Source organism: Planococcus citri, chromosome 1, assembly GCF_950023065.1.
Source record: "Planococcus citri chromosome 1, ihPlaCitr1.1, whole genome shotgun sequence".
Classification (NCBI taxonomy): domain Eukaryota; kingdom Metazoa; phylum Arthropoda; class Insecta; order Hemiptera; family Pseudococcidae; genus Planococcus; species Planococcus citri.
Window position 1 is genome coordinate 58061739 of NC_088677.1, and position 26184 is coordinate 58087922.

The 26184-nt window shown below is 34.2% G+C and overlaps 6 protein-coding genes across 7 annotated transcripts; all 6 read left to right on the plus strand.

Annotated features, from left to right (window-relative positions):
- The first annotated feature begins 1448 nt into the window (after positions 1–1448).
- LOC135833086 (esterase E4-like) lies at positions 1449–5497 on the plus strand. Its single transcript, XM_065346705.1, has 9 exons — positions 1449–1604; positions 1688–1847; positions 1977–2162; positions 2281–2489; positions 2563–2728; positions 2811–2989; positions 4830–4989; positions 5065–5203; positions 5278–5497. The coding sequence occupies exons 2-9, from the start codon at positions 1745–1747 to the stop codon at positions 5453–5455; spliced, it is 1320 nt and encodes a 439-aa protein (XP_065202777.1). The 5' UTR covers positions 1449–1604; positions 1688–1744; the 3' UTR covers positions 5456–5497.
- A 373-nt stretch (positions 5498–5870) lies between these two features.
- On the plus strand, positions 5871–10582 carry LOC135833088 (esterase E4-like). Its single transcript, XM_065346709.1, has 11 exons — positions 5871–6104; positions 6311–6448; positions 6533–6692; positions 7231–7416; positions 7505–7713; positions 7812–7977; positions 8060–8232; positions 8298–8457; positions 8536–8674; positions 8749–9698; positions 9781–10582. The coding sequence occupies exons 1-10, from the start codon at positions 5964–5966 to the stop codon at positions 8909–8911; spliced, it is 1635 nt and encodes a 544-aa protein (XP_065202781.1). The 5' UTR covers positions 5871–5963; the 3' UTR covers positions 8912–9698; positions 9781–10582.
- LOC135835438 (very long chain fatty acid elongase 6-like) lies at positions 9367–10309 on the plus strand. Its single transcript, XM_065349697.1, has 2 exons — positions 9367–9698; positions 9781–10309. Exons 1-2 carry the CDS (start codon positions 9367–9369, stop codon positions 10307–10309), a joined length of 861 nt encoding a protein of 286 aa, XP_065205769.1.
- Positions 10583–12700: 2118 nt separating the features above from the next.
- LOC135833087 (esterase E4-like) lies at positions 12701–15197 on the plus strand. 2 transcript variants are annotated; one of them, XM_065346706.1, is made up of 10 exons: positions 12701–12923; positions 13000–13137; positions 13232–13391; positions 13464–13649; positions 13742–13950; positions 14025–14184; positions 14259–14431; positions 14532–14691; positions 14762–14918; positions 14992–15197. In XM_065346706.1, exons 1-10 carry the CDS (start codon positions 12783–12785, stop codon positions 15164–15166), a joined length of 1659 nt encoding a protein of 552 aa, XP_065202778.1. In that variant the 5' UTR covers positions 12701–12782; the 3' UTR covers positions 15167–15197. The 2 variants fall into 2 exon arrangements, with proteins under 2 accessions (XP_065202778.1, XP_065202780.1); XM_065346708.1 differs by having other exon boundaries at positions 14762–14900.
- A 671-nt stretch (positions 15198–15868) lies between these two features.
- On the plus strand, positions 15869–21309 carry LOC135833089 (esterase E4-like). The gene is made up of 10 exons (XM_065346710.1): positions 15869–16120; positions 16230–16370; positions 16442–16601; positions 18325–18510; positions 18583–18794; positions 19405–19564; positions 19636–19808; positions 20303–20462; positions 20550–20688; positions 20784–21309. The coding sequence occupies exons 1-10, from the start codon at positions 15980–15982 to the stop codon at positions 20944–20946; spliced, it is 1635 nt and encodes a 544-aa protein (XP_065202782.1). The 5' UTR covers positions 15869–15979; the 3' UTR covers positions 20947–21309.
- A 447-nt stretch (positions 21310–21756) lies between these two features.
- On the plus strand, positions 21757–25996 carry LOC135833090 (esterase E4-like). Its single transcript, XM_065346711.1, has 10 exons — positions 21757–22086; positions 22206–22346; positions 22439–22598; positions 23159–23344; positions 23420–23631; positions 24240–24399; positions 24470–24642; positions 25220–25379; positions 25481–25619; positions 25719–25996. Exons 1-10 carry the CDS (start codon positions 21946–21948, stop codon positions 25879–25881), a joined length of 1635 nt encoding a protein of 544 aa, XP_065202783.1. The 5' UTR covers positions 21757–21945; the 3' UTR covers positions 25882–25996.
- The last annotated feature ends 188 nt before the right edge of the window (positions 25997–26184 follow it).

Consider the following 26184-nt stretch of genomic DNA (forward strand, 5'->3'; position numbering starts at 1 on the left):
AAAAACATTAGAAAATCATGTTTTAAATGGTTAAAAGTTAAAACTTGATTAAATATGTAGCAGAAAAATGTGATGAAAAATAAGGGCACTAGGTATCAGAGAGTGAAGAAGGGAGGTAGGCTCAAGTCCAACTGATTAGTCAAAATGAAAAAATAAACCAATATTTGAATTTAGTCTTATTGAGATGGTCACAGACAACATGTCATTTCACTTTCAAATTTTGACCGAATATTAGAGACCAAAGATTCCACTGGTATGCTGGCCAGGATGACCAATGCGAGGTAATGATTATAATTTGTAATATAGATTTATCGAGGGGGATCAAATAAACTCACTTCAGTTTTGTTTTTCTAAACACCATTCTTGACCTCTTGAATTGATAGGTTGTAGTTTCAAAAGATTCAAGAGACTCCATCGAATTTTTAAAATTTTTTGTTTTGGAATAATTTGTATCAAATAATAAAAGATTCATTATCTTGGTGTGTCTTCCGATTAGGTACCTAATTTGAAAACATATTTTCAAATTCGTTTGGTTCAAATTCAAACTTTTCTCCGATGAGGTTTTTTGAAAAAATAGGTGAATGAATAGCAGTTTGCGAACGAATCAACATAAAAAGCTACGATTTGGCTTACAGCCTATTTTCGAACAAAGAAATCAATTGGGAGGCATTTTGAGTCATTTTGAGTGTCCTGGGAAATTTTTGACATTTTTAGTTTTCAAAATAGAAAAGAAAACTTTTATCCCTCCGACCCTTCATTTCGGCGGTATAGCCGAAAAACGTAGATTAACAAAGGTTAATGACCTCTTGGCGCGGGGTGGGGGGGGGGGGTGACGGACAAGTTGCGGTGTGCAACTTTGGTCAAAATATTTTCGAATGTACCTTGAATCGAGTTCACGTTTCAAATTGTCAATTTTCATTTTTTAAAACAATTTTCATAAAATTGACAACATTACCCCTCTCCCCCCTCTGAGTAAGCGTGAAACCGCCATTTTGGGAAAAGCTGAACTGGCCATGCCTATAAGAAATTTAACGTAGAACAATTTTAGTTCAATCACTTTTTCCCCTCCGACCCTTCATTTCGGTTAAATTGCCAAAAAACGTAGATTGACAAAGGTTAATGACCTCTTGCGGGGGTATCATACAAGTTTCGGCGTGCAACTTTGGTCAAAATATTTTCGAGTGTACAGTGAATCGAGTTCACGTTCTAAATGGTCGATTTTCATTTTTTAAAACAATTTTCATAAAATTGACAACTTTACCCCCTCCTTAGTAAGGGTGAAATCGCCATTTTCGGAAAAACTGAACTGGTCATGGTAATAGGAAATTTAACGTAGAATAATATTTATTCGAACATTTTCCCTCTTGGACCCTTCATTTCGGCGATAAAGCCGAAAAACATGTTTCGCCAAAGGTTAATGACCTCTTGCGGGGGTAGCAGTCAAGTTGCGGGGTGCAACTTTTGATGGGTTGTTTTAGAGACCAATCTGAACAAATAATGTGAAATTCAGCTTGCCCCCAATTTTTTCGAGGTTCGACTAAAAATTTTGCTAAAATGACTGTACTACAGAAGATTGTTTATATAATAACATCTACACACCGAAGGTAACATCCGACTCAATTTTCAACCATCCAATCACAAACCCAAAGTGAACTATGCATTCATAATAATTCGTGTAATTACTCAGATACCATCAAAGGGAGATCCTTTGAAAGCAGTTATCGTATGCATACACTCCGGAGGAATGTTTCATGGCTCACCAGATCCATCATACCATGGTGCACCAGATTACATCATGCATCATGATGTCGTGTACGTCTGCGTGGGATTTAGACTACATGTTTTAGGTGAGTAGGTCTAGGTACCTAAATAATTTTTAAAATGTTGAATGTTTCAGCACATACGTACTATTACTTCAAGGAAGCATTACCAATAATCGTTTCATAAATAAACAATGGTGAATGTTATGCTTACAGGTCTGCTTAACTTGAAGTTGGAAAATTGCTCCGGAAATCAAGTTTTAAAAGATATTATACTCAGTTTACGATGGATAAAGGAAAACATTCATGTTTTCGGCGGCGATCCAGAAAATATCACTGTCATGGGTGCGAGTAGTGGATCAGCATATGTACATCTATTGCTATTGTCACCACTGGCTAAAGGTAAAAAAAAAAATACATTCGTACTCGTACGAATGGAGCTTCATTCCAAGTGGAAAGGAAATTTTAATTTTCCTCGAAGGTTGCGATTGACCATACAACTATACGCCCCCCTCCACAGGTTTATATCATAAGGCGATTCTCATGGGAATGTATATCTTTAATCCGCTTTTGGTGCACTCCCGTGACGTTATGACTCCGGCTTACGAAGCTGCTAAAACTCTAGGTTATACCGGTCCAAGAGGAGATGATAAAAAACTACTAACGTTTTATAAAAAATTAGACGTTTTGCAAATTATTGCAGCGAGGCTCGAAAAGTATTTCAACGAGGTAAATCGCTTGATTACACGTTCACATTTTTTTTGACCACGTGCCCCACCGACATTATGTTTTGTTTTTTAAGACAACTATTCAAGTTTTTCCTACATCACCTTTCATACCTAACGCGGCACCAGGGGAGAAGTCTCCTTTACCTGTATCACCTGAAAAACTTATTCCTTCCACAAATCGTGTGCCAATCTTGATCGGGTTCTGTCGAAGAGAAGCAGCAATTGGTATTGCGTTAGCGAGTAAGCTTTATTCGTTGTAATCAATGAATTGTGATCATACTGCTACACATGAAAGTACCTACATTATTTTCTACCTCCACAGACTCATCCAGTAATCCAAATCACATGGCGGATAATTTTCACAAAGCGATCGCTCAGAATTGTTGGGGATGGGGGGGCAGTCTTAACGACGATGAACTAACACAAATAAAAGAGGAAGTGGAAAACTTTTATTTGAAAGGAAAGTCGGCAAGAACAGCATCCGGATCGCTTCTTTGTGATGTATGGTTATTAGCGTGGATCACAAAAAAAAGTCTAAGGATTTTATTTGTGTTTGTAATTGTAACTTCCGTGGAGACCTTCACTTTGAGTTGAATGTTGCCCAGAAAACATTTACGCGCCGGAGGTGTCCTTGAAGGAGAAATATGGTGGAATTTTTGGGGAAAAAACGGTTTTTTTGGTGGGTAAAATTGGCCTGGTTTCAAATGATCATTTTTGAGATCCTGTATATCGACCTGGACCATTGTCGTCAAGATTCAAGACCAATCATTTGTATGCAAAGTACTTTAAAAAAAATTTTCTCTTCCAATATTTCGCATCAAGTATTTATATGCCAAAGCATCGAAAGATACAATTTTTGAAATTAAGAAAATAATTAAGGAATACAGTGGTGCCTTTCTGTTCATTATTGCCAATTTCAAAAATTCGAAATTTAATAAACTTTTGGCCATTTTTCTCCAAGTTTTGAAACTAAACAGTTTTTTCCAAAATAGGTTGGGTTAGGGGTTGGAGCGAAAACCCACGATTTTTTCAAAAATGTCCACTGTTTGAGGGCCAATATCTTTTATCCAGGTACACCTCCGAGACTAAATTTTTTTTGGCTAATTTCGACAGGGCTCGTACTCAATTTATTCTAGCAAAAGTAACATTCAGTAATCAAAAAAACCCGAATATGTAACCATAAAGCAACCAAAAAGTGACCACAAAATTTATAAAACGTGTGCAAAAATAAATTTTTTTTTACAATTTTCGTCAAAAAAGTAAAACTATTAATCCATTATGTAAATTTTTGAAGAAAATGCCAGATTTATTGGAAATTTATGGAGGAAAAAACTTTTTGGATTGAAAAAAACTGAATCCGGTAAGAAGCGAGACTTCATAGCTATTGTGATGAATGGCGAGACTTTCTGCTTTTTTTTGGCTAAACACGAAACTGACAATTTTAGCAAAAAGCGAGGCTTTGGCATATTTTTGCAAGTTTCGGCAGAATAGCGAAACTTTTTGGCAAAGAAATGAGACATTAGTAACTTATGCAAGAGAATACAAATTTTGCGCAATTGTGAGTGAAGAGCAAGATTTTTCAGGAATTCGGGTAAAAACTAGAATTTTTACAATTTTTTGCAAAAAGCAGGACTTCTTGGTTGAAATTTCCGCCAAAAAGACAGCAATATTTAGCAATTTTTGCTATGAAACAAATCGAGACTTTTTGAGGTTTTAGGTGAAAAGTAACACTCGGACAATTTAAATTTTTGAACATTAAAAAAAAATAGTAACGAGAATTTCAAAAAAGTAACACAAAATTACTTTTATAGTAGAATTAGTGATTCGGTTGCTTAAAAAGTAACCAAGTAAAGGCCTGTATTTCAACACAAAATTATAAGGTCTTCACTAAATTTGATCGAAATCCTCCGACGTCCCCCCCCCCGTGATCCACCCTTAAGGTTGATGTATGTACCTATTAGCTGGATTCCTTTTTTTTTATTATTATTATTATCAGTGGAACTTATATCTGTTGTAGTTGAATATCTATTTAGAGTGACAGGAAACTGCAATCAAGATTCACAATTGAAAACCTATTTTAAATGTATCCTCTTGGGTACGTTTAATGAAAGTAGGAAATTGTAGTGCATATTGGAGAATACCAAGTTGGAAGTTTTCATCTTAAACATCATGTAATGAGTAAATCTGCATGTCAAACATGTTCAGCGAATCAAACTATTATCCTAGATCAATATTCAATGCATAAAGCAATGAAAAAATTTAAAAAGGGAATCCATGCAGTAAAAATGATTTTATTAAAAATCAAAAACTCGTTTCTCTAATTTTGCACAATTATTCGCAGATTCTTACAGATGCTGCGTTGTCTGGTGTTTACGATTCCTTGATTAATGTAATTTCAGCGGATCTTCCATCATCAGTATACGCCTATAATTTCTACTACGATGGAAAATTAGATGGATTGAGAGGCAGGATTGAAAAAATGTTAAGGACACCTTTGAAAGGCAAGATTTCTATTGATTAAAATACTTCGTCTTTACCTATCGATCGAACCTATTCATATACAAATATTTTTCTAGGAGCATTTCACGCCGCCGACTTTGACTATTGGCGTTACGATGAAAAAACAGTTGGTAAACGTATGGAACACCTGCAGCAAAAAGATCGAAATATGATCGACACAATCACGAGTCTTCTAACTACATTTGCTAAAACAGGGTTAACTATCGCAATATTTCCTTCATTTAAATCCAAATTTCAAATAGAATAGCTCATGAATTTAATTTTTCCAGCAATCCAAACTATGAAGGAATGGAAGTGAATTGGAAGCCAACAAACCCTGAGCACCCAAGCCATTTAATCATAGATGAAACGCTCGACGCCAGAGACGAGGTATTAAATGGTGAAAGATTGGAGTTTTGGCTTAGGTTGAAAAAGAAATTCCGAAAAGATTGTAATGATAATTTATAAATTCGTAGGCTTGAATAAAATTTCGTGTCATGTGTACCCAAACCCTGTTCTTATTTGAATTTATTTTCTTTCTATGCCACAATATTACGTACGTACAATTTGGGATGGTAAATCGGAATCGACACAAAAAAATTCCAAATTAAAACTTGGTGAAACTTTTATAAAAATTTCTATGACTCAAAACTCATTGAGAAGGCTATTTTAATATACATATAATATACTTTATAGAGAAAGCTGACTGGTGACTGTTATCACTCTCTCACCAAAGGATACTTATCGAGATAACATATTACGACTGTGACAAACTTTCATATAGTTTTTTATCAACCGCCATTACTGATAGTCAAATTGGTTTTGGAAACATCAAACTGAGGAGTGAAAAAAACAACTCTGATAATTTTTGTTTTTATCATGTTACGTACTATCTTGAAATTCAATGTGTAAGAACGCGAGTAGAAAAATCAATTCAAGTTTTTGAAGAATATTTACTTTTTTTCAATTTTGGAAAATGTCTGAAAAAGTAATTGTTACAGTAAATGAAGGTAAAGTACGTGGATTTAAAACCAAAAGCGACTTTTCTGGAGTGGAATATTACACTTTCTTAGGGGTGCCCTATGGACAACCTCCAGTCAGGTCGGCTCGATTTAAGGTAACTGGACTATTCTGTCAAATTACTAATAACTGAAAAAATGCAGAGCTGAGAGACCAATTTTGCCTTCCAAAAAAATCCACTCTCCTAACAAAAATCAAAACTCATTTCGATCTCAGAAACGCTCTGCACTTTTTTTTGGAATACTATAATATTCAAAAACATGTTATTATAATAATGATAAGTAATCATAAATCTGGCAACAGGACCCTGTTAAGGTAAAACCATGGAACAATATCCTTGATGCAACAAATGAAAAACCAGGCTGCTTACAGTTCTCAATCATTAAAAGATGTATCATTGGTTCAGAAGATTGCCTGTATAATAATATTTACACACCAAAGGTTATTTTGTATAATTTTACGCGTTAAACGTACCTACCCATTCATCTCATATCCCAAGTATTCATAATTCGCGTGATATTTCAGTTGCCATCGAAAGGAGATCCATTAAAATCAGTTGTCGTATGCATACACCCTGGAGGCATGTTTCATGGTTCGCCAGAACCTTCGTATTTTGGAGCACCAGATTACCTCATGCACCATGATATTGTATACGTCGCTATGGGATACAGACTTCACGCTTTCGGTAAATATGCATTACGCATGCTCGAAAAAAGGAGAGCAAAAATCATCAAGCGCTCTATTTGAGGATAACCTTTTCTCCACAAGTAACCGCAGTGTTAGGAACATGTTTTGAAAAATTGTAGCTCAATAGGTTGATTTTTAAGAATTACTTTCATTAAATACTCGGAAAATTGGCTCAATTTCAGACACAAAATTCCTCAAAAGCATTCAAAAAAATGTTAACGAAAATTTTGACCTATTTTGATAGGTCGCGTGACACTTTGAGTACATTTTCCCGCACTCTCGTCCTTTTTGGAAGGGGACCTGGAAACCACCTGCATGACTTTAGCATGACTTGTAGGTATTTATTATGACCTGTTATTATCTAGCCAAATTAGCTGATATGAGAACTGAACTTGGAATAAATTGGAGGAAAATTTTTTTGCGCCATAATGCTCAGGATGGTGTCCTCCAGACCCATATCTACGTACAAAACGTCAACTGGAGTTTTTCCGCAATTGAATTGGGATTTAAAACTGCTGATTTCGTTTTTGTTTCAGGACTATTGAATTTAAGCATTAAGAACTGCACAGGAAATCAGTCTATAAAAGACATGATACTGAGTTTGCAATGGATTAAACAGAATATCCATACTTTCGGAGGTGATCCAAATAATGTAACACTGATAGGAAGCAGTAGCGGATCAGCTTATGTGCACTTTTTACTATTATCACCTTTGGCCAAAGGTACAAAACGGTATTCATTTTTTCAAAATTTTTACATTCGTAAAGATAGGTCGACTAAAAACAAACCACATTTTCGATAATCACACAGGTTTATACCATAAAGCTATTCTCATGGGAATGTATGTTTTCAACCCACTGTTGGTTCATTCACGAGACAATATTACGGTAGCTTACGACGTAGCTCAATCCATGGGTTATATTGGAGAGAAAGAAGACAGCAAAAAATTGCTAAATTTTTACAGAAATTTAGATTACATACGGTTAATTACAGCGAGATCTGAAAAACAGTACAGTAAAGTAAATGATATTATGTTTCATTATGTACGCGTACGTACCAATGATTTTTTTTTCTAAAAATGCATTGTGACGAACCTACCTATACTAATGTTTCAAAGAACAAACTTCAAGCTTTTCCTGCATCACCATTTATACCTGCAGAAGATGCTAGTGAAAATTCACCGCTACCTTCATCACCAGAAAAGTTGATACGTTCGACGAATCGTGTTCCTATCATAATTGGATTTTGCCAAAAGGAATGTGCCATGGGTGTTGCATACCTTCGTTAGTTGAATAAATTAAAATCAATTTATGTAAGAAGATGACGAAAACTAAACGTAATCTTGGTTCTATTTACTCTCTACAGAAGCATCTCAACAGTCCATCGCTGATATTTTCCATACAGCTATTAGTCAAAACTGTTGGGGATGGGGAGCTAATTTAAGTAACAGTGAATTGAAGCAGATACAAAAAGAAGTAGAAGATTTTTATTTAAATGGAATGCCAATAGAAAAGGCATCGAAATTAATGCTATGTGACGTATGAGAATTTTCAAATCAGGTAAGATGCTGAAACTATAAGGTAACATACTCGTATGTCCACAGATTCTTACAGATGCTGCTTTATCTGATGTTTATGATTCTCTGATAAACGTAATCGCTGCAGATCTTCCCTCATCAGTATTCGTTTATAATTTTCACTACGATGGCGCCTTAGATGGTATGAAAGTGAAAATTACAGAAATAATGCAAACCGAAATAGAGGGTAAGACTCGTAGTCAGTGTCACTAGAATTCGATTTGTTCATAATTAAAGAAAATAAACGTTTCAAATACGCATACAGGAGCTTTTCATGCGGCCGACTACTGTTATTGGAGTTTTATGGGTGAAATTGCCGGTAAACATGCGGAAAAAATTCCTCCAAAAGATCGAGAAGTGATCGAAACATTTACCAGTTATTTGACTACATTTGCCAGAACCGGGTTTGTCAATACCTATGATCTCATTTATGATGGCAGCGATGCGATGCAAGAATACAATTTTTTTCAATTTTTAGCAATCCTAATTACGAAAAAAGAAAATTGGACTGGAATCCTACAACTCCCGAACATCCTAGTCATATAATTATAGGCGAAACGCTGGAAAGGAAGGACGAGATCCTAAACGGACAGCGATTGGAATTCTGGCATAAGTTGAAAAAGAAATACACAAAAAAATGAATAAAAAGTTATTCGCGAACTGTTTTTATTTGTACGGTGAAGACGTCAGTTCTATTATCCTTCAAGGTTCTGTTACGAGTATTTTATGGTCATGGGCCATAAAGTTCTCTATGACCTTCTGCAAAGCATACAAAAATTCATATAAGCAAGTAATACATCCGTTTGTCATCACCACCAACAAGTTTTTTCTGACCTTATCTTCCTACTTACACAGCGACTCGAAACAAATACCTTATCACAAAGTAGGTACCTGCTGAAAAGCGGAGCTTCATGGACTAAGGAATCAAGACAACTGTTTTCGTAAACTTTGAGCAATAAAGCTGATAAAAAAATGGCCAACTGCTTTTTTTTTGACGTGATTATTAAAAGGATGGATATAGGTAAGTTCATACAGCTTGGTGCAAAGTGCCAAAATTTCTTCCTCTTCTCAACCTTTCACAGTTAATTAGATTATCATGACTATTGTAAAATATGAAAACTTCACATCCGGTGAACCGATTTATTCGTACGTTTATACCTTCGAGAGTAATTTTTCCCCGCAAAACGCCAAACAATGGGTACAGGAAAATTGCTCGAATGGATTCATCATTTGTGGAATATATTTATCGGTTATATTCACTTTGAAATTATACATGCGTAATAAACCACGATTTGAATTACGAAGAGCTTTGACACTATGGAACATTGGACTGGGAATATTCAGTACTTTAGGCGCACTCAGAACGGTGCCCGAATTATATCATATGGTATCGAGAAACAGCGTGTATCATTCCGTTTGCTATCCCACGTGAGTAGATTTCATATTGATAGAAATTGGTAACTTATAATCAGAAATAGACCTAGATACTCCAATATTTTATTTATCTCAGGGTTGTGGAGCCGATCAAAGCAACCGAATACTGGGCCTGGGTATTCACGTTATCAAAATTTGTCGAACTGGGAGACACGATATTCATTGTATTACGTAAACAGCCACTGATTTTCTTACATTGGTATCATCACGTCGTTGCTCTGCTCCATACATGGATTGCATATGGGGATAATGTAGTTTCCTTCAGATGGTTCAGATCAATGAATTACAGTGTTCACTCGGTAATGTATACCTATTACGCCTTACGAGCGTTGAGGTTTTCAATTCCAAAACTCGTCATGATGTCGATAACGTTTACACAAATTGTGCAAATGATTGTAGGATGCACTATTACTTATTTGGGGTATTTTTATTACACGAATGATCGACCGTGTGAAATTTCTAATAAGAATATAATACTGAATGCGGGTGCTTACATTAGTTATCTAATATTGTTTAGTAGGCTTTTCTACGATTCGTATATCAATTCGTCATCTAAGAAACACTCCACTATTTCACGTAATACTAAAGCTAAGAAAAAGGCTTGATTATTTACTTTTTACATTCGCGATACATCAAAAGTAAACTAGGAGCACTGAAGGAAAACTTTTGAAATAAAATTAATACCCAGCAAATTAAAATTTAAACCTTCGTGCTTTCGGAATTGTTTACGTATTTTCTCATAATTATTTACATTTAGGTACTTAATTTAAAGCCTCAAACATATGACCAACAGAAGTTTTACCTCAACGTGGTTAAACTATTTTTAAAACAATTGTACCAATAATATTGATCATTGAATAAATATTTGTATTTCTTAATGCAGCTTCAGATTTTTTCTATTGATCTTTCTAAACATTTGAATGAACCAGTTTGATTAGGATGAGCAGAAATTTGGAACACATTCGCGGGAATGTTTTACCAGCTGGTATTCAACTTCAATTTAAAGGCACTCATTTCAAAGTAATTATTGAAACGGAATAACCTATTTCGATGTCAAAATAAAAATTTGAAAGATTTATAGGGAAATTTTCAAGTGATTTGACTCCTTCAAAAGGGTAAGTTATGCAACTGCAGATATATTGTCATGTTATAGTGATTGCACATTGATCAAATCGCAGGGGCAAGGACACAAAATATAAAAAATGCGATTTATTAAACACATATGATCCCACTGCTATAAAACGATTCTGATTGTGATATCGTGGATTTTTTTGAATTCATTTTCGAGAAATTTACATAAACGAACTTTTAAAAATTCATAACTCAACTACTACGTAGAAGCTTTACAGCTCTGGAATTGGGACCAAAAATATGCATGAAAACGAACGTGACTATTTTACAATAATCTTCAAAAAAATCAAGCAGTCAGGAGGAACTTTTTAGACCGATTTTTCTTTAATGCAAAGAAAAAACCAGACCGGCACAGTCTATCACTATTTCAAAATTAGGACAAGACCACCACTTATGAAACCAGTTTCAATCAATTTTTTTTTTACCGAACTACGTAGAAAATCATCTGCTCATTTCACAGTCAGTCGAAGGCATTTCGACGAAATTCACACAAATTTGGTATTAAAATTGTTTGGTATTGGACTGAAAGGGGTGGAGTGCAAATGACTTGAAATCAGTCTCTTGGAGCAATTTGAAGAGAGAAAACTGTTCAATTCATGTTTTTTGACCTTTTGAATAATCTGAAAGTAAAATCGTGATTTCAAAACTACATATATTATCCTACTGAGAAGCGAGAATTTTTCTGGACTTCGCAATACCTATTTGAAAAAATACGCATACCTATTTCAGTGTCTGCCAGGGATGGTGGTCCGAACCCAATCCTGATCCCTTTCAATGAACTTAAACTGGAACAGAACCCCATCTCTTAAACCCTGAACCAGAACTTGATCCCTTGAACCGGAACTCGAAACTCTGATCCCGATCCCTGATTCCTGATCCAGATCATTATTCGGGATCTTTCGGGTTCAAGGACCTTGATGAAAATACTAAAACTGTAAATTTTTTTTGAACAGGGTGAGTAATTTTCACGTTTTTTTCGAAAATAAGAAACAAAAAACGAAAAAACTGCGTTCAAAAATAATTTGAGAAATTCCCAAAACATTCAATTTTTTGAATTGTTACGGCTTTTGAGCGTTGAAGGGAAGTTCTGAGTTTTAAGATTTGAAAAATTGAGAAAAAATTGAAAGTATCGAGAGGCTGCGGAGTGGATCTCAGATCTACAAAGTTGAAGGTTCGAAATTTTTGGACTATTTATTCGAGCTCATATGGCAATTTATTAGAACTTGAAGGAATTACGATCTTTCTCAAGTTGAAATTCCAGAATTAAATACTTTGAGTGTTGAATTTGCTATTTTTTTAAATACTGATCTGTTTACGATTCCACGACCCTCAAGCGTAAACAAATCTTTTATGAAAAATTGTGTGAGTAGTTTCTGCATCCAATCTGTGTTTCTCGATTTCTGTACCCAGCAAAATTTACGCCAAAATCATTAGGTACAAAGAGGCAGAGAAAAAAATTGAACATGATCCCAATCTGATCCTTTATGATCCCAATTGTTCTTAGGTTCCGAGCCGGAACTGAACCTGAACCTTGAAGTCTTGAACCCGAGCCCCGACCCTTGATTCTGAATGACCGCCATCCCTGGTGTCTGCACATAATTTGCACAAGCATTTTGATGGAGGAAAAAACGAAATTCAATTTTCATTAAAAAGCTTTGGAAACCCGTTTTGAGCATGAAGCCCTCAAATACTTAGGTAGGTGCTGTTTTTATATTATAATGATAAAAATGACAAGCGAGGTGAAATTTTAAATTTTCAAAGAAGAGAGTACTTAAACCCGCTCTAATCACACTACAACTGATAAAACCATATTATATTGGCAACTAACCCGAAAACTAAAATTCATGCAATGCATGATAGGTACATGTATTTTTGACGAGAAAACGTGTCAACCATTGGATCAATCTTTTTAAAAAAAACTCAATCTACTTCTCTCTTCAGCATAAAATGCCTAAAAAAGTGGTAATTACAGTGAAAGAAGGCAAAATAAGCGGATTCATCGCAAAATCTAATTATTCTAAAACAGAATATTACTCATTTCTCGGTGTGCCTTATGGACAATCAACTGTTGGACCAGCTCGTTTCAAAGTACGTAATTCATTAAGAAGTTCTCGTTTACTCGTACATTTAATGCATAATATTCCCTATTGCTAAAATCATACAGGATCCAGTTAAAGTGAAACCTTGGAATGGTATTCTGGATTGCACGATAGAAAAAGAAGGCTGTGAACAATTCTCATTACGTAAACGAAATTTCAGTGGTGACGAAGACTGTTTATATAACAACATTCACACACCAAGAGTAAATATTACATACATACATACATGCATTATCAGTCGACATTTCGGTACAGTTTCGAGAACCTGAGTTAATAGATGTCAACTATGTCGACTAGATACATGTGAAAGGAGATCCTTTGAAAGCAGTCGTATTTAATATCCATCCTGGAGGATTTTCTCACGGATCACCGGATCCTTGGTGCTATGGATCGCCAGAATTTGTTATGAATCGTGATATCGTGTACGTCTGTGTGGGATACAGATTGCACATATTAGGTAAATGGAATGCAATGCTAGGTGAACTGAAATTCACAATGTATGGGTCAATACATTAATGGTATTTTTCAGGACATTTAAATCTAGGTCTGAAAGAATGCTCGGGAAATCAGTCGGTAAAAGATATAATCTTAAGTTTGAAATGGATAAAAGATAACATACATAATTTCGGAGGTGACCCTCAAAATATCACAATACTTGGAAGTAGTAGTGGCTCAGCACTAGTGCACAGTTTGTTATTGTCACCGGTAGCAAAAGGCAAGTAAGAATGTACAAAGACCAAAAATACCAGATCAAGTTCTTAATTCCTCTATTTAATTTTTCAACTAATTTTTCATATACATATGTAGGTTTATATCACAAAGCGATCCTCATGGGCATGTACGCCTTCAATCCATTACTAGTGACAATCGACGAAAATGCAACTGCAGCTTACGAATTAGCAAAACAAATAGGTTACAAAGGAACAGCGGATGACAAAAAGAAGCTATTATCTTATTATAAAAGACTATCGCTGAGAAATCTATTACTGGCCAGACCCCATGCATTTTTCAACCAAGTAAAACATATTTTTTGAAAGAAATAAAAATGTATGAAAAGAAAATCATTAAAAACAGTTTGTTACAATCGCAGAGTACCCTACCAATATTTCCGACTTCGCCATTTATACCAATGAGTGACTCGGGAGAGAACTCTGTGACACCTTTATCGCCTGAAAAACTGATTCCTTCAACTAACAGAGTCCCAATCATGATTGGATTTTGTGAAAGAGAAGCAGCTATGGCGTTTGTTCGTGAGTTAATTTAACACTGCAAGAAACACGCGTAATCGAGCCGACTGGGAAATAAAAAATTTTCAATTTCTCAGGTCAACTGAAACACAACTTATCTAAAAATTTCCGAACAGCAATTCGTCAAAATGCTTGGGGATGGGGAGCTCATTTGAACGACGATGAACTGAAGCACATCTATACCCAAGTGGAATCCTTTTACACGGATAATCATCCCATAGAAACGGCATCTCCGTCGATTAAATGTGATGTAAGCTTAACGACTACATTATTAACCACAGTTTCCACAATAAGTGAAAATGAAAAATCACTGAAAATACTGCACTATCTCTAGTACTCTTTCTGGGCAGGTTTTGACGGATATTGCACTATCTGACGTTTACGATTCATTGATCAATATAATTGCAGCAGATCTACCCGACTCGGTATTTGTTTACAAGTTTCAATTCGAGGGTAATGCGGGTACGATGAAAGATCGAATTTATCAGATGATGGATGAGCCATTAGAAGGTACAAATACAACGCTGATTTTCTCAAACTTCGATTCGAATTTTCATACCATGTGTTTATACTTGAACAGGAACATACCACGCATCTGATTTTAGTTACTGGAATCACATGACAGATCACTGGGATGGCAAGATAACTGTACTGACTCCAAAAACTCGCGAAAAAGTCGAATTAATGACTAATCTCATCAGTTCTTTTGCCAAAACTGGGTATAAAATACCATACGAGTACATAATGCCTTACCTACATACCTATTTATTTTAAAAAACTAAAACTAAAAATATTTTTCGTTTTTCTCAGCAACCCTAATTATGAAACCTTGCCGGTAAACTGGAAGCCGTCAACCAAAGATCATCCATGCTACTTGAATATAAATGAAACTCTAGAAGTGAAAGATGAATTACTCAATGGTGAGAGAATGGAGTTTTGGCACGATTTGAAAAAACAATTTAAAAGAGATCATTTCTTGTCATAATGTTAAAATAATATACCGACTAAAATGCTTTTTCAATTGTTTTTTCTAAATTTCTCAGCTTTCAAGTCGAGAAAAAACTACTGAATTAATGGACCATTTTGAAAAAAAAAAGATAAAAAAATGCGAAGAAGCGATCTCGAAAAGATGAAATGAAAACTATCTACCTAAAACTTCATGTGGAGAGTGCGAATCAATTGAATTTCATTACCAGACTAATTTAAAAAAAAAAAACCTTAATCGTAAATCACTTTCAGTGATTGAATCAGTGACTCATTCAACAACAGGAAATTATAAAATTGAATCGGTAGTAATGAAAAAAATACTAATTCATGAGTGAAAATAATGGTTTTATTGAGTAATTTTTACAAGTTGGGCACTGAAATTTCATTTTTTGTTTATCAACAACTCAATTTTTCTAATTTCAAAAGCACGGAAGGAAGGAGACAAATAAAAAGGGAAAACATGCTGACAAAACCTACTTAAGTGCAAACCTATACTTAATGTATCAATTGTAAATTCAGGTCAATTTCTTTCAATTTTGAAAAAAGCTTACTGTGCGCACCTTTCTTTCTCCATTATGAAGATAAAGAGAAAAATTCGAAACGAAAAAATACAATGTCTAGCTGGGCTTGTAGCGAAAAAAAAATAACAAACATGATAGCATTATAGATAAGTTTAATGTACCCACGACTTTGTTATATTTAGACAAATTACATCACCATTCTTCAAAACAGAATAACTTCAAAGTGCTCGCTGAGCGTTGCTAATTTTCTAAACTTCTGAATTTAGTTCAATTATTCGACAATAAAAAATATGTCAGAAAAAGTAACAGTTATTGTAAAAGAGGGTAAGGTTCGAGGCATCAAAAAAAAGTCAACATTCTCAAATACTGAATATTACTCGTTTTTTGGAGTACCATACGGACAGAGCACTGCAGGAACATTCCGCTACAAGGTACATAATTATAAATTTTAGCACTTCCATTCAGCTTGTATGACATGTACTCGTATTTATTTATGTAAACAAACATATTTTTATGCGATTAACTACCTGATTTGAACAGGACCCTGTACCAATCAAACCTTGGAAAAATGTTCGTGATGCATCGATTGAGAAGAAAAGTGGCTGTTTGCAATATTCAGTGCACTATAGATGCATTTGCGGGTCTGAAGATTGCCTATACCATAATATTCACACTCCCAAAGTACATACCTACTTGAGAAATATCTTAGCACAAGCAAGTTGATTTCTGATTGTGACTTTAATGTAATGCAGATACCATCAAAAGGCGACCCTCTGAAAGCTGTGATAGTCAATATTCATCCAGGAGGATTACTTCACGGTTCGCCAGAAACATGGCATTATGGATCACCCGAGTTGATAATGCATCTCGATGTTGTATACATCTCCATAGCTTTTAGACTGCATTTTCTAGGTAAGGCGATAAATAAACAAAACCTAATCAATAGGATGGATTGCGAAAAAAAGATCAGAGGATTTTGATCACATGCAGTGGAGACCTTCATTTTGAGTTGGAAAGTTGATTGATATGGGTCCTCAAAAATAGGCCATTCTGCATAAAATCACGGTTTAACACAACATTTGAGGTTCTACTCAGCGATTGAAAATTTTCAAATCGCTTATTTTTTGCAAATTCGTATCTTGAAAATTTTTTATTCACGAATAGGGTAAATGTGCCTAAGTTTGCGCACCTAATTTTCAAACAGCCACTACTTTTTATGAAAAGGAGCTAGAATATTGAAATTTGTACAGAAGGTTCTTCAAACATTTGGCTATGATTTGCGCCAGAAATAAAATTTTTAATCGATTTAGTTTTTGATATTTTGACCAAAAACTAAAAAAAGTCAAATGCGCAAACTTAGGAATATGCCTTCCTAAGATTGCGCATTCACCTTCCCAAGATTGTGCACCAGTGAAAAACATAGAAATTCGTCAATATTGTTTAATTTATGATGGAAGCAAAACAAATGTCTCACATGAACGTGGATTTGAAACTTCTGAGTGAACCGCACTGGAAATGCGCTCATATCTGGAATTTCCAGCATTACACCCATTTCTCCCTAGCTTTTGACAAGGAGTAAACTCGATATACGTATATAAGGTGTCATTTCATTCAAATGAATTGAATTCTTAATGAAAATTTCAAAAAGTATCATTATTAGTCTAGAAAAGTAGCAACAAATAAAAATCGCAATCTTAGGCACAGGGGTGTTTTTTTAAAAAATTGAAAAATTGAAACCTAAAAGCAGAAAACACTTGAAATATGTGTTTGTTATAATCCCCAGACAATGACGAATCTAAAAATAGCTTATTTAGATTTCTACTGCCATTTCCATAAAAATTGTCGCGTGCCACTTTTATTGGAAAAATTATAAAAAATTTTGAAAAAAAAGTTTTTTGCTCGTCAGTTGGCAACACTTGGTGCTACCATCACCAAAAATCGTTAGGTATGGTCATTTTGATTTTTCTTTCAAGTAAAGGCGGTATCAAATGTTGTAACTCTTACTGGTTATGAGAAATCGTCACTGCGCAATCTTAGGAAGCGCGCAAACTTAGGCACATTTACCCTATGACTTCTGATATTTTAGAATAATCAATTCTAAAATATCAGAAGTCATAATTTCTGAAGCTGAGAAAATATTTCGGAACGCAGTGGTGTATAAGTCCCGAAATAATTGATAAATTTTGGGCTATTTTTCTCGATTTTTTTTAAATTGCTAAAAATGACCAAAAAATTCCCAGATTCTAAAAATTTTTAAAACACGAATTTAATCAAAAATAAAAATTTGTAGATTTTCAACCACTAAGTAGAACTCTAAAAGTGGCCTTGGATTTTGATGACAATATCTAGGTCGACGCAGAATTTCAAATACTTCTTTCAAAATTGAGCCACTTTCTCCGAAACAAGTCAATTAGGGGGCTAGAGAGAAAAAACCACGATTTTTTTAAAGCCTCTTTTTTGAATACTTACATCTCCCCTTAAAGTACGTACACCTCTGGAGCTAATAAATTTTATGAGTGACTTTCAAAGTAAAATGAAAGTCCTTATTGAATTTGCTCAAAATTCCCCAATTTTTTTCTACACGATCCACCCTAATAATCAACCATTGATTGCACTTTGTTTACTTTCTGTGCAGGATTTTTGAACTTGGGCCTTGAAGAATGCTCGGGTAATCAAGGATTGAAGGATATAATAATGGGTCTCAGATGGATAAAAGATAACATTAGCGTATTTGGCGGTGATCCTGATAATGTAACGTTAATAGGGAGTAGCATTGGAGCTGCTGTGATACATCTCATCATGTTATCGCCATTAGCAAAAGGTGTTTTTTTTCTACCCGGTTATGAAACCAAAACAAAATTTAGGCACCAAATTTACAACCTTGTTTTTTTAGGATTATTCCACAAGGGCGTTATGATGGGTGGATACGCTTTCAATCTTCTAAGCATTTTTCCAGAAGATAATGTCACGTTGAGTACACAAGTACTCCAAGACCTTGGTTATGGAGAAATTGATAACACTGATACGAAAAAAATATTATCAATTTATCGAAAACTAGCTATAGAGAAAGCTATTGATTACAGACCTGACCGATCAATTAACAACGTGAGGCTTTTTAACAATTTCGACACATATGACCAGGGCTCGGATATTCTCTCACCAAAAAATTACCTAAAAAATGTCAGAAATACTCTAAAACGTAAAAACATTCCCTGAAAAAAATTCAGAAATGCTCTAATGATATGAGTGTTGTTTTACAGGAAAAATAATCTCCTAAATAATTTTAACAAATATAAAAACTCGGAAACTAAAAAAAAATCCTAGAAAACGTGATTTTTTTTGAAAATATTCATCTTTGTGTTTATCTTGATGATCTTTAGAAAATGTTGTGAAACAATTGGCTAAAAAAAATTAGAAAGGTAAAGTAAAAAATTAGTCAAAATATAGAACGTTAAAAAATTGTGAAAGATAAATATTCTCTAAGAACATTAAAAATATGCTTAAAAACGTCTAAATACGTATTATGCTTTTTTATGCTCTTACGTAGATACGTAGATGCGAAAAAATTCTCTAACAAATTATGCTCATTTTATTGGAAATTTTATGAATCGTGGACAACTGGACATAATTTAAAAATTCCCAATCTCCTATGCATACAAAAAACATGCTGTAGCATAAAAATCCGAGTAACATTCACATGGATCCTTTTTTTCAGAGTTTAGGTACGCCATTCCCTTGCTCTCCTTTTTTGCCGTCGATAGATCCAGGGGACAACGGCGCGCTACCTTTATATTATAGAAAATTAATCGAAACAAGCACACGAGTGCCTGTATTATTTGGAATTTGTGAAAAAGAAGCCGTAATGGGATTCTGCAGTAAATATTACGATTTTTAATCAACATACGTTGTTATTTCAATTTGCTAAAAATTTTGGATAATTTTTCAGGTGGAATGAGAGAAGGCACAAGAAAAAATTTCTTCAAGGCTATTCGATATAACTATTATGGCTGGGGACATGATGTTACAGATGATGAAATTAAATACATCAAAAATCATATAGAAGCTTTTTATTGGAAAGGAAAACCAATAGAGGCAGCTCCCATACCACTTAAAATTGATGTAAATACAAATTACGAATGACCAATAGCTCCCATCTTTCAGCAACGAAACACTACACAGAACTCTGATTTCAATTTTTATTTTTTGAAGAGTATTTTTTCACAGAGACACAAAAATTAATAGCGCGGAGAATATTTTGAGAAGGTATGTAACTTAAAAGTCAAAAAAGAAAAGAGAAGATGAAATTTAAAAAAAACACATAGGTAGTTTTAAGACTTTATGAAGTATGTTCATTATAAATCCGTTTTGAAAAATTTTACAACTTGGGAAAATTACAGAGATCTGCCGAAACCCTTCCCACACCCAGTTCAGCAAACGCTTCTTTATCACAGTACCACGATAATTCTGATCGACTCAAGCAATTGAACATAATTTTAAATGACATAATCACTATTTCTATACAGTGGTAACGTGTTTCGAAAAGATTCGCTGATCGATGGGGGCTCATAGAATTCTATTGATAAGTTTTGAAACACCTTCTTGGATATCTGCAGATTCACACAGATATGGCGTATTCGGATGTATATAATACATTAATCAATGTGATCGCAAAAGATCTTCCTTCATCAGTTTACGTTTATAAGTTTACGTTCGAAGGTAATGCTGGAACCTTAAGAGATGCACTAATTGGATCGCTAGGAGAATCAGTAGAAGGTTCGGATGAAATACAAAATTTCCTATAAATACGAGGCATAAAGAAAAAAAAATCCACGAAAGAAATCACCATGTTACTTGTTGCAGGAACTTATCACGCCGAGGACTTTTGTTACTGGTCTAAATCTACAAATCGTTGGGACATGCATGATCGACAATACAATCCGGAAACTACTAAAATGATTCACACTTTCACCAAAATCATTGGGAATTTTGCTAAAACTGGGTAAAGCAGCGCGATTATTATTCATCAATTTCTTTTAAAATCTAGCTTAGGTATTACGAGAATGTTTCAGAATAATAATGTTACTTTTTTCACAGGAACCCAAATTGTGAGGACCTTGGAACACATTGGAGCCCATCGACTATTGAGAAGCCATGTTATATGAAAATAGATAAGAAAATGGAATTGATAGATGGCAAATTGAATGCAAAACGAATGGAATTTTGGGAAAATTTAAAAAAAGAATTGAAAAGAGAATGAATCGAAGGCAATTTTTTCACATAAACGGCTGGATATTATACAAAAATGTAAAGTACAAATAGACTGCAATTTGAAATAAAACCGATTATCTAAATTAGAAAAGAGAAACTGTAAATTCGATTTCCCAGATTTTCTTTAAATTTGCTAATGAAAGGTAAGTACTGACTAAGCGAGTTCATGGAGATATGGGTCTTCAAAGAGGGGACTTACTTCAAAACAAAATCGTGTTTTTTTTTTGCTCTGGCCTCTACTTAATCTGTTTTGAGAAAAAATCAAGTAAAACAGGCAAAACTTGATCAGTTTTTTTTTCAAAGTTGCAAATAATTTCTATCAAAAAAAAAAAAAAAAAAAAAAGTGATAAAAGATTATTAATAGTATTTACCTAAGTACAAGTATATGTCTTTGTGCATGCAGAGATGACAAGATATGTATATATCTCACGTCAGAACCCAATAGGTTTGAATAGAAATTATGAAACGTTGGCAACATGCCAAACGTTTAAATTCATTTTTTTTGTTTTTTTAAAATAAAAAATGTCAAGAAAAGTAACCTTAAATGTAAAAAAATGTAAGGTTTGAGAAATCAAGAAAAAGTCTGCATTTTCAAACACAGAATATTATTCTTTCTTTGGAGTACCATATGAATAGGTAGAATACTGGAGGCACATTACGGTAAAATGTATGCAAAGTACATACGATTATTTCGGTTAATTTCTTTCAATTTTGGAAAAAGCCTATCTACTTACTGTGCGCACCTTTCTTACTCCATTATGAAGATAAAGCGAAAATTTCGAAATAGAAAAATACGGTTACAATGAAAAAATAATTGTCTAGCTGAGCCAATATCGAAAAACGTAGCAAACACGATAACATAACACACAGGTCACACAAATGACTTCACAATTTCTCAAAAAAGAATAGGTAACTTTAAAGTGTCTCGCTGAGCGTTGCTAAATTTTCACACTTCTGAATTTAGTTCAATTATTCCACAACAAAAAATATGTCAGAAAAAGTAACAGTTACCGTAAAAGAGGGTAAGGTTCGAGGCATCAAAAAAAAGTCAACATTCTCAAATACTGAATATTACTCGTTTTTTGGAGTACCCTATGGGCAGAGCACTGCAGGAACATTCCGCTACAAGGTATAAGTAAATTTCAGTACTTCCGTCAAGTATGGTAGAGTAAAACGCAAACACGTATTCGTATGTACTCGTATTTATGTAAACAATCACGTTTTAATGCGATTACCTCATTTGAATAGGACCCTGTACCAATCAAACCTTGGAAAAACATTCTTGATGCAACAATTGAGAAAAAAAGCGGCTGCTTGCAATTTTCAGTGCACCATAAATGTATTTGTGGATCTGAAGATTGCCTATACAATAATATCCACACCCCCACAGTATGTGTATATAAGACTGCAAAGCTCAAGTTTTAAATGACACTATTGAATAAATTGTAATTTTATTTTTAATTTAAATATGTACGATACAGATACCTTCGAAAGGCGATCCTCTAAAAGCTGTGATAGTCAATATTCACCCAGGAGGATTACTTCACGGTTCTCCAGAGTCATGGCATTATGGATCACCTGAGTTGATAATGCACCTCGATATTGTATACATCTCCATAGCTTATAGACTGCATTTTCTAGGTAAGGCGATAAATACACAATACCTAATCAATAGGAAGGATCGCGAAAAAAAGATCAGAGGATTTCGATCACATTCAGTGGAAACCTTAATTTTGAGTTGGAAAGTTGGTTGATATGGGTCCTCAAAAATAGGTCATTCTGCATTAAATCGCGGTTTAACACAACATTTGAGGTTCTACTCAGCGATTGAAAATTTTCAAATCGCTTATTTTTGGCAAATTCGTATCTTGAGAGTTTCTTCTTCACGAATATTTCGCATTAATTATTCTAAAATATCAGAAGACATCATTTCTGAAGCTGAGAAAATATTTCAGAACGTGGTGGTGCCAAAGTCCCGAAAAAATTGATAAATTTTGGGCTATTTTTCTCAATTTTTTGCCTCTTTATTGAACACTCACATTTTCTCCTCCAGGTACACCCTCGGAATTAACAAATTTCATGAGTTATTTTCAACGTAAAACGAAGGTCCTCATTGAATTTGCTCAAAATCCTCCGGATTTTTTTATGCGATTCGCCCTAATAATCAACCATCGATTGCACTTTGTTTACTTTCTGAGCAGGATTTTTAAACTTGGGCCTTGAAGAATGCTCGGGTAATCAAGGATTGAAGGATATAATTATGGGTCTCCGATGGATAAAAGATAACATCAGCGTGTTTGGTGGTGATCCTGATAACGTGACGTTAATAGGGAGTAGCACTGGAGCAGCTGTGATACATCTCATCATGTTATCGCCATTAGCAAAAGGTGGGTGTGTTTTTTTTACCCAGTTATTAAACTAAAACAAATAGACACCAAATTTACAACATGTTTTTTTTTTAGGATTATTCCATAAGGGCGTTATGATGGGTGGATATGCTTTCAATCTACTAGGCATTTTTCCAGAAGATAACGTCACATTGAGTACACAAGTACTCCAAGACCTTGGTTATGGAGAAATTGATAAAACTGATACGAAAAAAATACTATCAATTTATCGAAAACTAGCTTTAGAGAAAGCGATTAGTTACAGACCTGATAGATCAATTAACAGCGTGAGGATTTTCATCAATTTCGACGCATATGACCAGGGCTCGGATATTTTCTCACCAAAAAATTTCCTAAATATGCGCTAAAAATACCTAATACCTAAAAAATATCAGAATGCTCTGAAACGTAAAAATATTCCCTGAAAAAATTTCAATCTCCTAAACAATTTTAACAATAGGTAGGTACACTGTAAAGAAATATCAAAAATTCGCAAATCCAAAAAAAATCCTTGAAAATTTCAGTTTTCGAAATTATTTACCTGTGTTTTTATCTCAATTATCTTCAGAATATTTTGTGAAAAAAATGAAAAATAAGCTAAATTCAAAAAGTAAGAAAAAATAATGTATTTCATAAAGTATTCTCCAAAAACGTGAAAAATTCCCTTATAGTATTATGGTTTTTTATGGTCTTATGGCCCTTTATGGGTAGAATATGCGAAAAAATGCTCCAACAAATTAAGCTTTTTTTACTGGAAATCTTATGAATCGTGAAAATGATTTAAAAATTCCCTATCCCCTACGCATTCAAAAAAACACGCTGTAGCATAAAAATCCGAACCCTGCACATGGCTCCAATGAGATTAGCAAAATCCACATGAATCCATTTTTTTCAGAATTCAGGTACGCCATTCCCTGGCTCTCTTTTTCTGCCGACGGTAGATCCAGGAGAGAACGGCGTGTTACCTTTACATCACAGAAAATTAATCGAAACAACCACACGAGTGCCTATATTATTTGGAATTTGTGAAAAAGAAGCCGTATTGGGATTCTGCAGTAAATATTACAATTTTTATCAACATACATTTTGATTTCAATTTATTAAAAATTTTGAATCATTTTTCAGGTGGAATGAAGGCTGGTACGACAAAAAATTTCTTTACGGCTATTCGAAACAACTATTTTGGCTGGGGACACAATGTTACAGATGATGAAATTAAATACATCAAAAATCAAGTAGAAGATTTTTATTGGAAAGGAAAACCAATAGAGACAGCTCCAATATCACTCAAAATTGATGTAAATAAAAATTACGAATGGCCAATAGCTCCCATCTTCCAGCAACGTAACACTACACAGAACGCTAATTTCAAATTTTTATTTTTTGAAAAGTATTTTTTCAAGGCGATACAAACATTAATAGGGCGGAGAATATATTTTCAAATTTTTTGAGAGGGCATGGGACCTAAAAATCAAGAATATTCTTCACGGACACCCGGAAAGAAAGGAAAGGGAAGATAAAATTTCAACAAAAAAACCCACATACCTAGGTAGTTTCAAGACTTTATGAGGTATATTTATTAAAAATTCGTTTTAAAAAATTTTGCAACTTAGGAAAATTACATAGATTTGCCAAAAACCTTGCTATACCCAGTTCTGCAAACGCTTCCTTATCAGTTATCACAGTACCACGATAATTCCGTTTGACTCAAAAAATTTGTCTATTAAAGTAAGCTACGTGTAGTTAAATATCATTTTAAATTACCCAATCACTACTTCTACACAGGTGTATCGCGTTTCGACAAAATTCGCTGATAGATGCGGGCTCGTGGAATTCTACTGATGAGTTTTGAAACACCTTTTTGAATATTTGCAGATTCACACAGATATGGCGTATTCGGATGCATATAATACATTGATTAATGTGGTCGCAAAAGACCTCCCTTCATCAGTTTACATTTATAAGTTTACGTTCGAAGGTAATGCTGGAACGTTAAGAGATGTACTAATCGGATTGCTAGGTGAATCAGTAGAAGGTTCGGATAAAATAACACGCCAAATAAATAAAATTGCCAACAAATACGAGGCATGAACAAAAGTAATTCCATGAAAAAAATCACCAAGTTACTTGTTGCAGGAACTTATCACGCTGAGGACTTTTGTTACTGGTCTAAATCTACAAATCGTTGGGACATGCATGATCGACAATACAATCCGGAAACTACTAAAATGATTCACACTTTCACCAAAATCATTGGGAATTTTGCTAAAACTGGGTAAAGCAGCGCGATTATTATTTATCAATTTCTTTTAAAATCTAGCATAGGTTTTACGAGTATGTTTCACAATAATAATGTTACATACTTTTTTCACAGGAACCCAAATTGCGAGGATCTTGGAACACATTGGAGCCCATCGACTATTGAGAAGCCATGTTATATGAAAATAGATAAGAAAATGGAATTGATAGATGGTAAATTGAATGCAAAACGAATGGAATTTTGGGAAAATTTAAAGAAAGAATTGAAAAAAGAATGAATCGTAGGCAATTTTTTCACATAAACGGCTGGATATTATACAAAAATGTAAAGTACAAATAGACTGCAATTTGAAATAAAACCGATTATCTAAATTAGAAAAGAGAAACTGTAAATTCGATATCCCAGATTTTCTTTAAATTTGCTAATGAAAGGTAAGTACTGACTAAGCGAGTTCATGGAGATATGGGTCTTCACAGAGGGGACTTACGTACATACTTCAAAAAAAAATTGTGTTTTTTTGCTCTGGCCCCTACTTGATCCGTTTTGAGAAAAAATCGAATAAAACAGGCAAAACTTCATC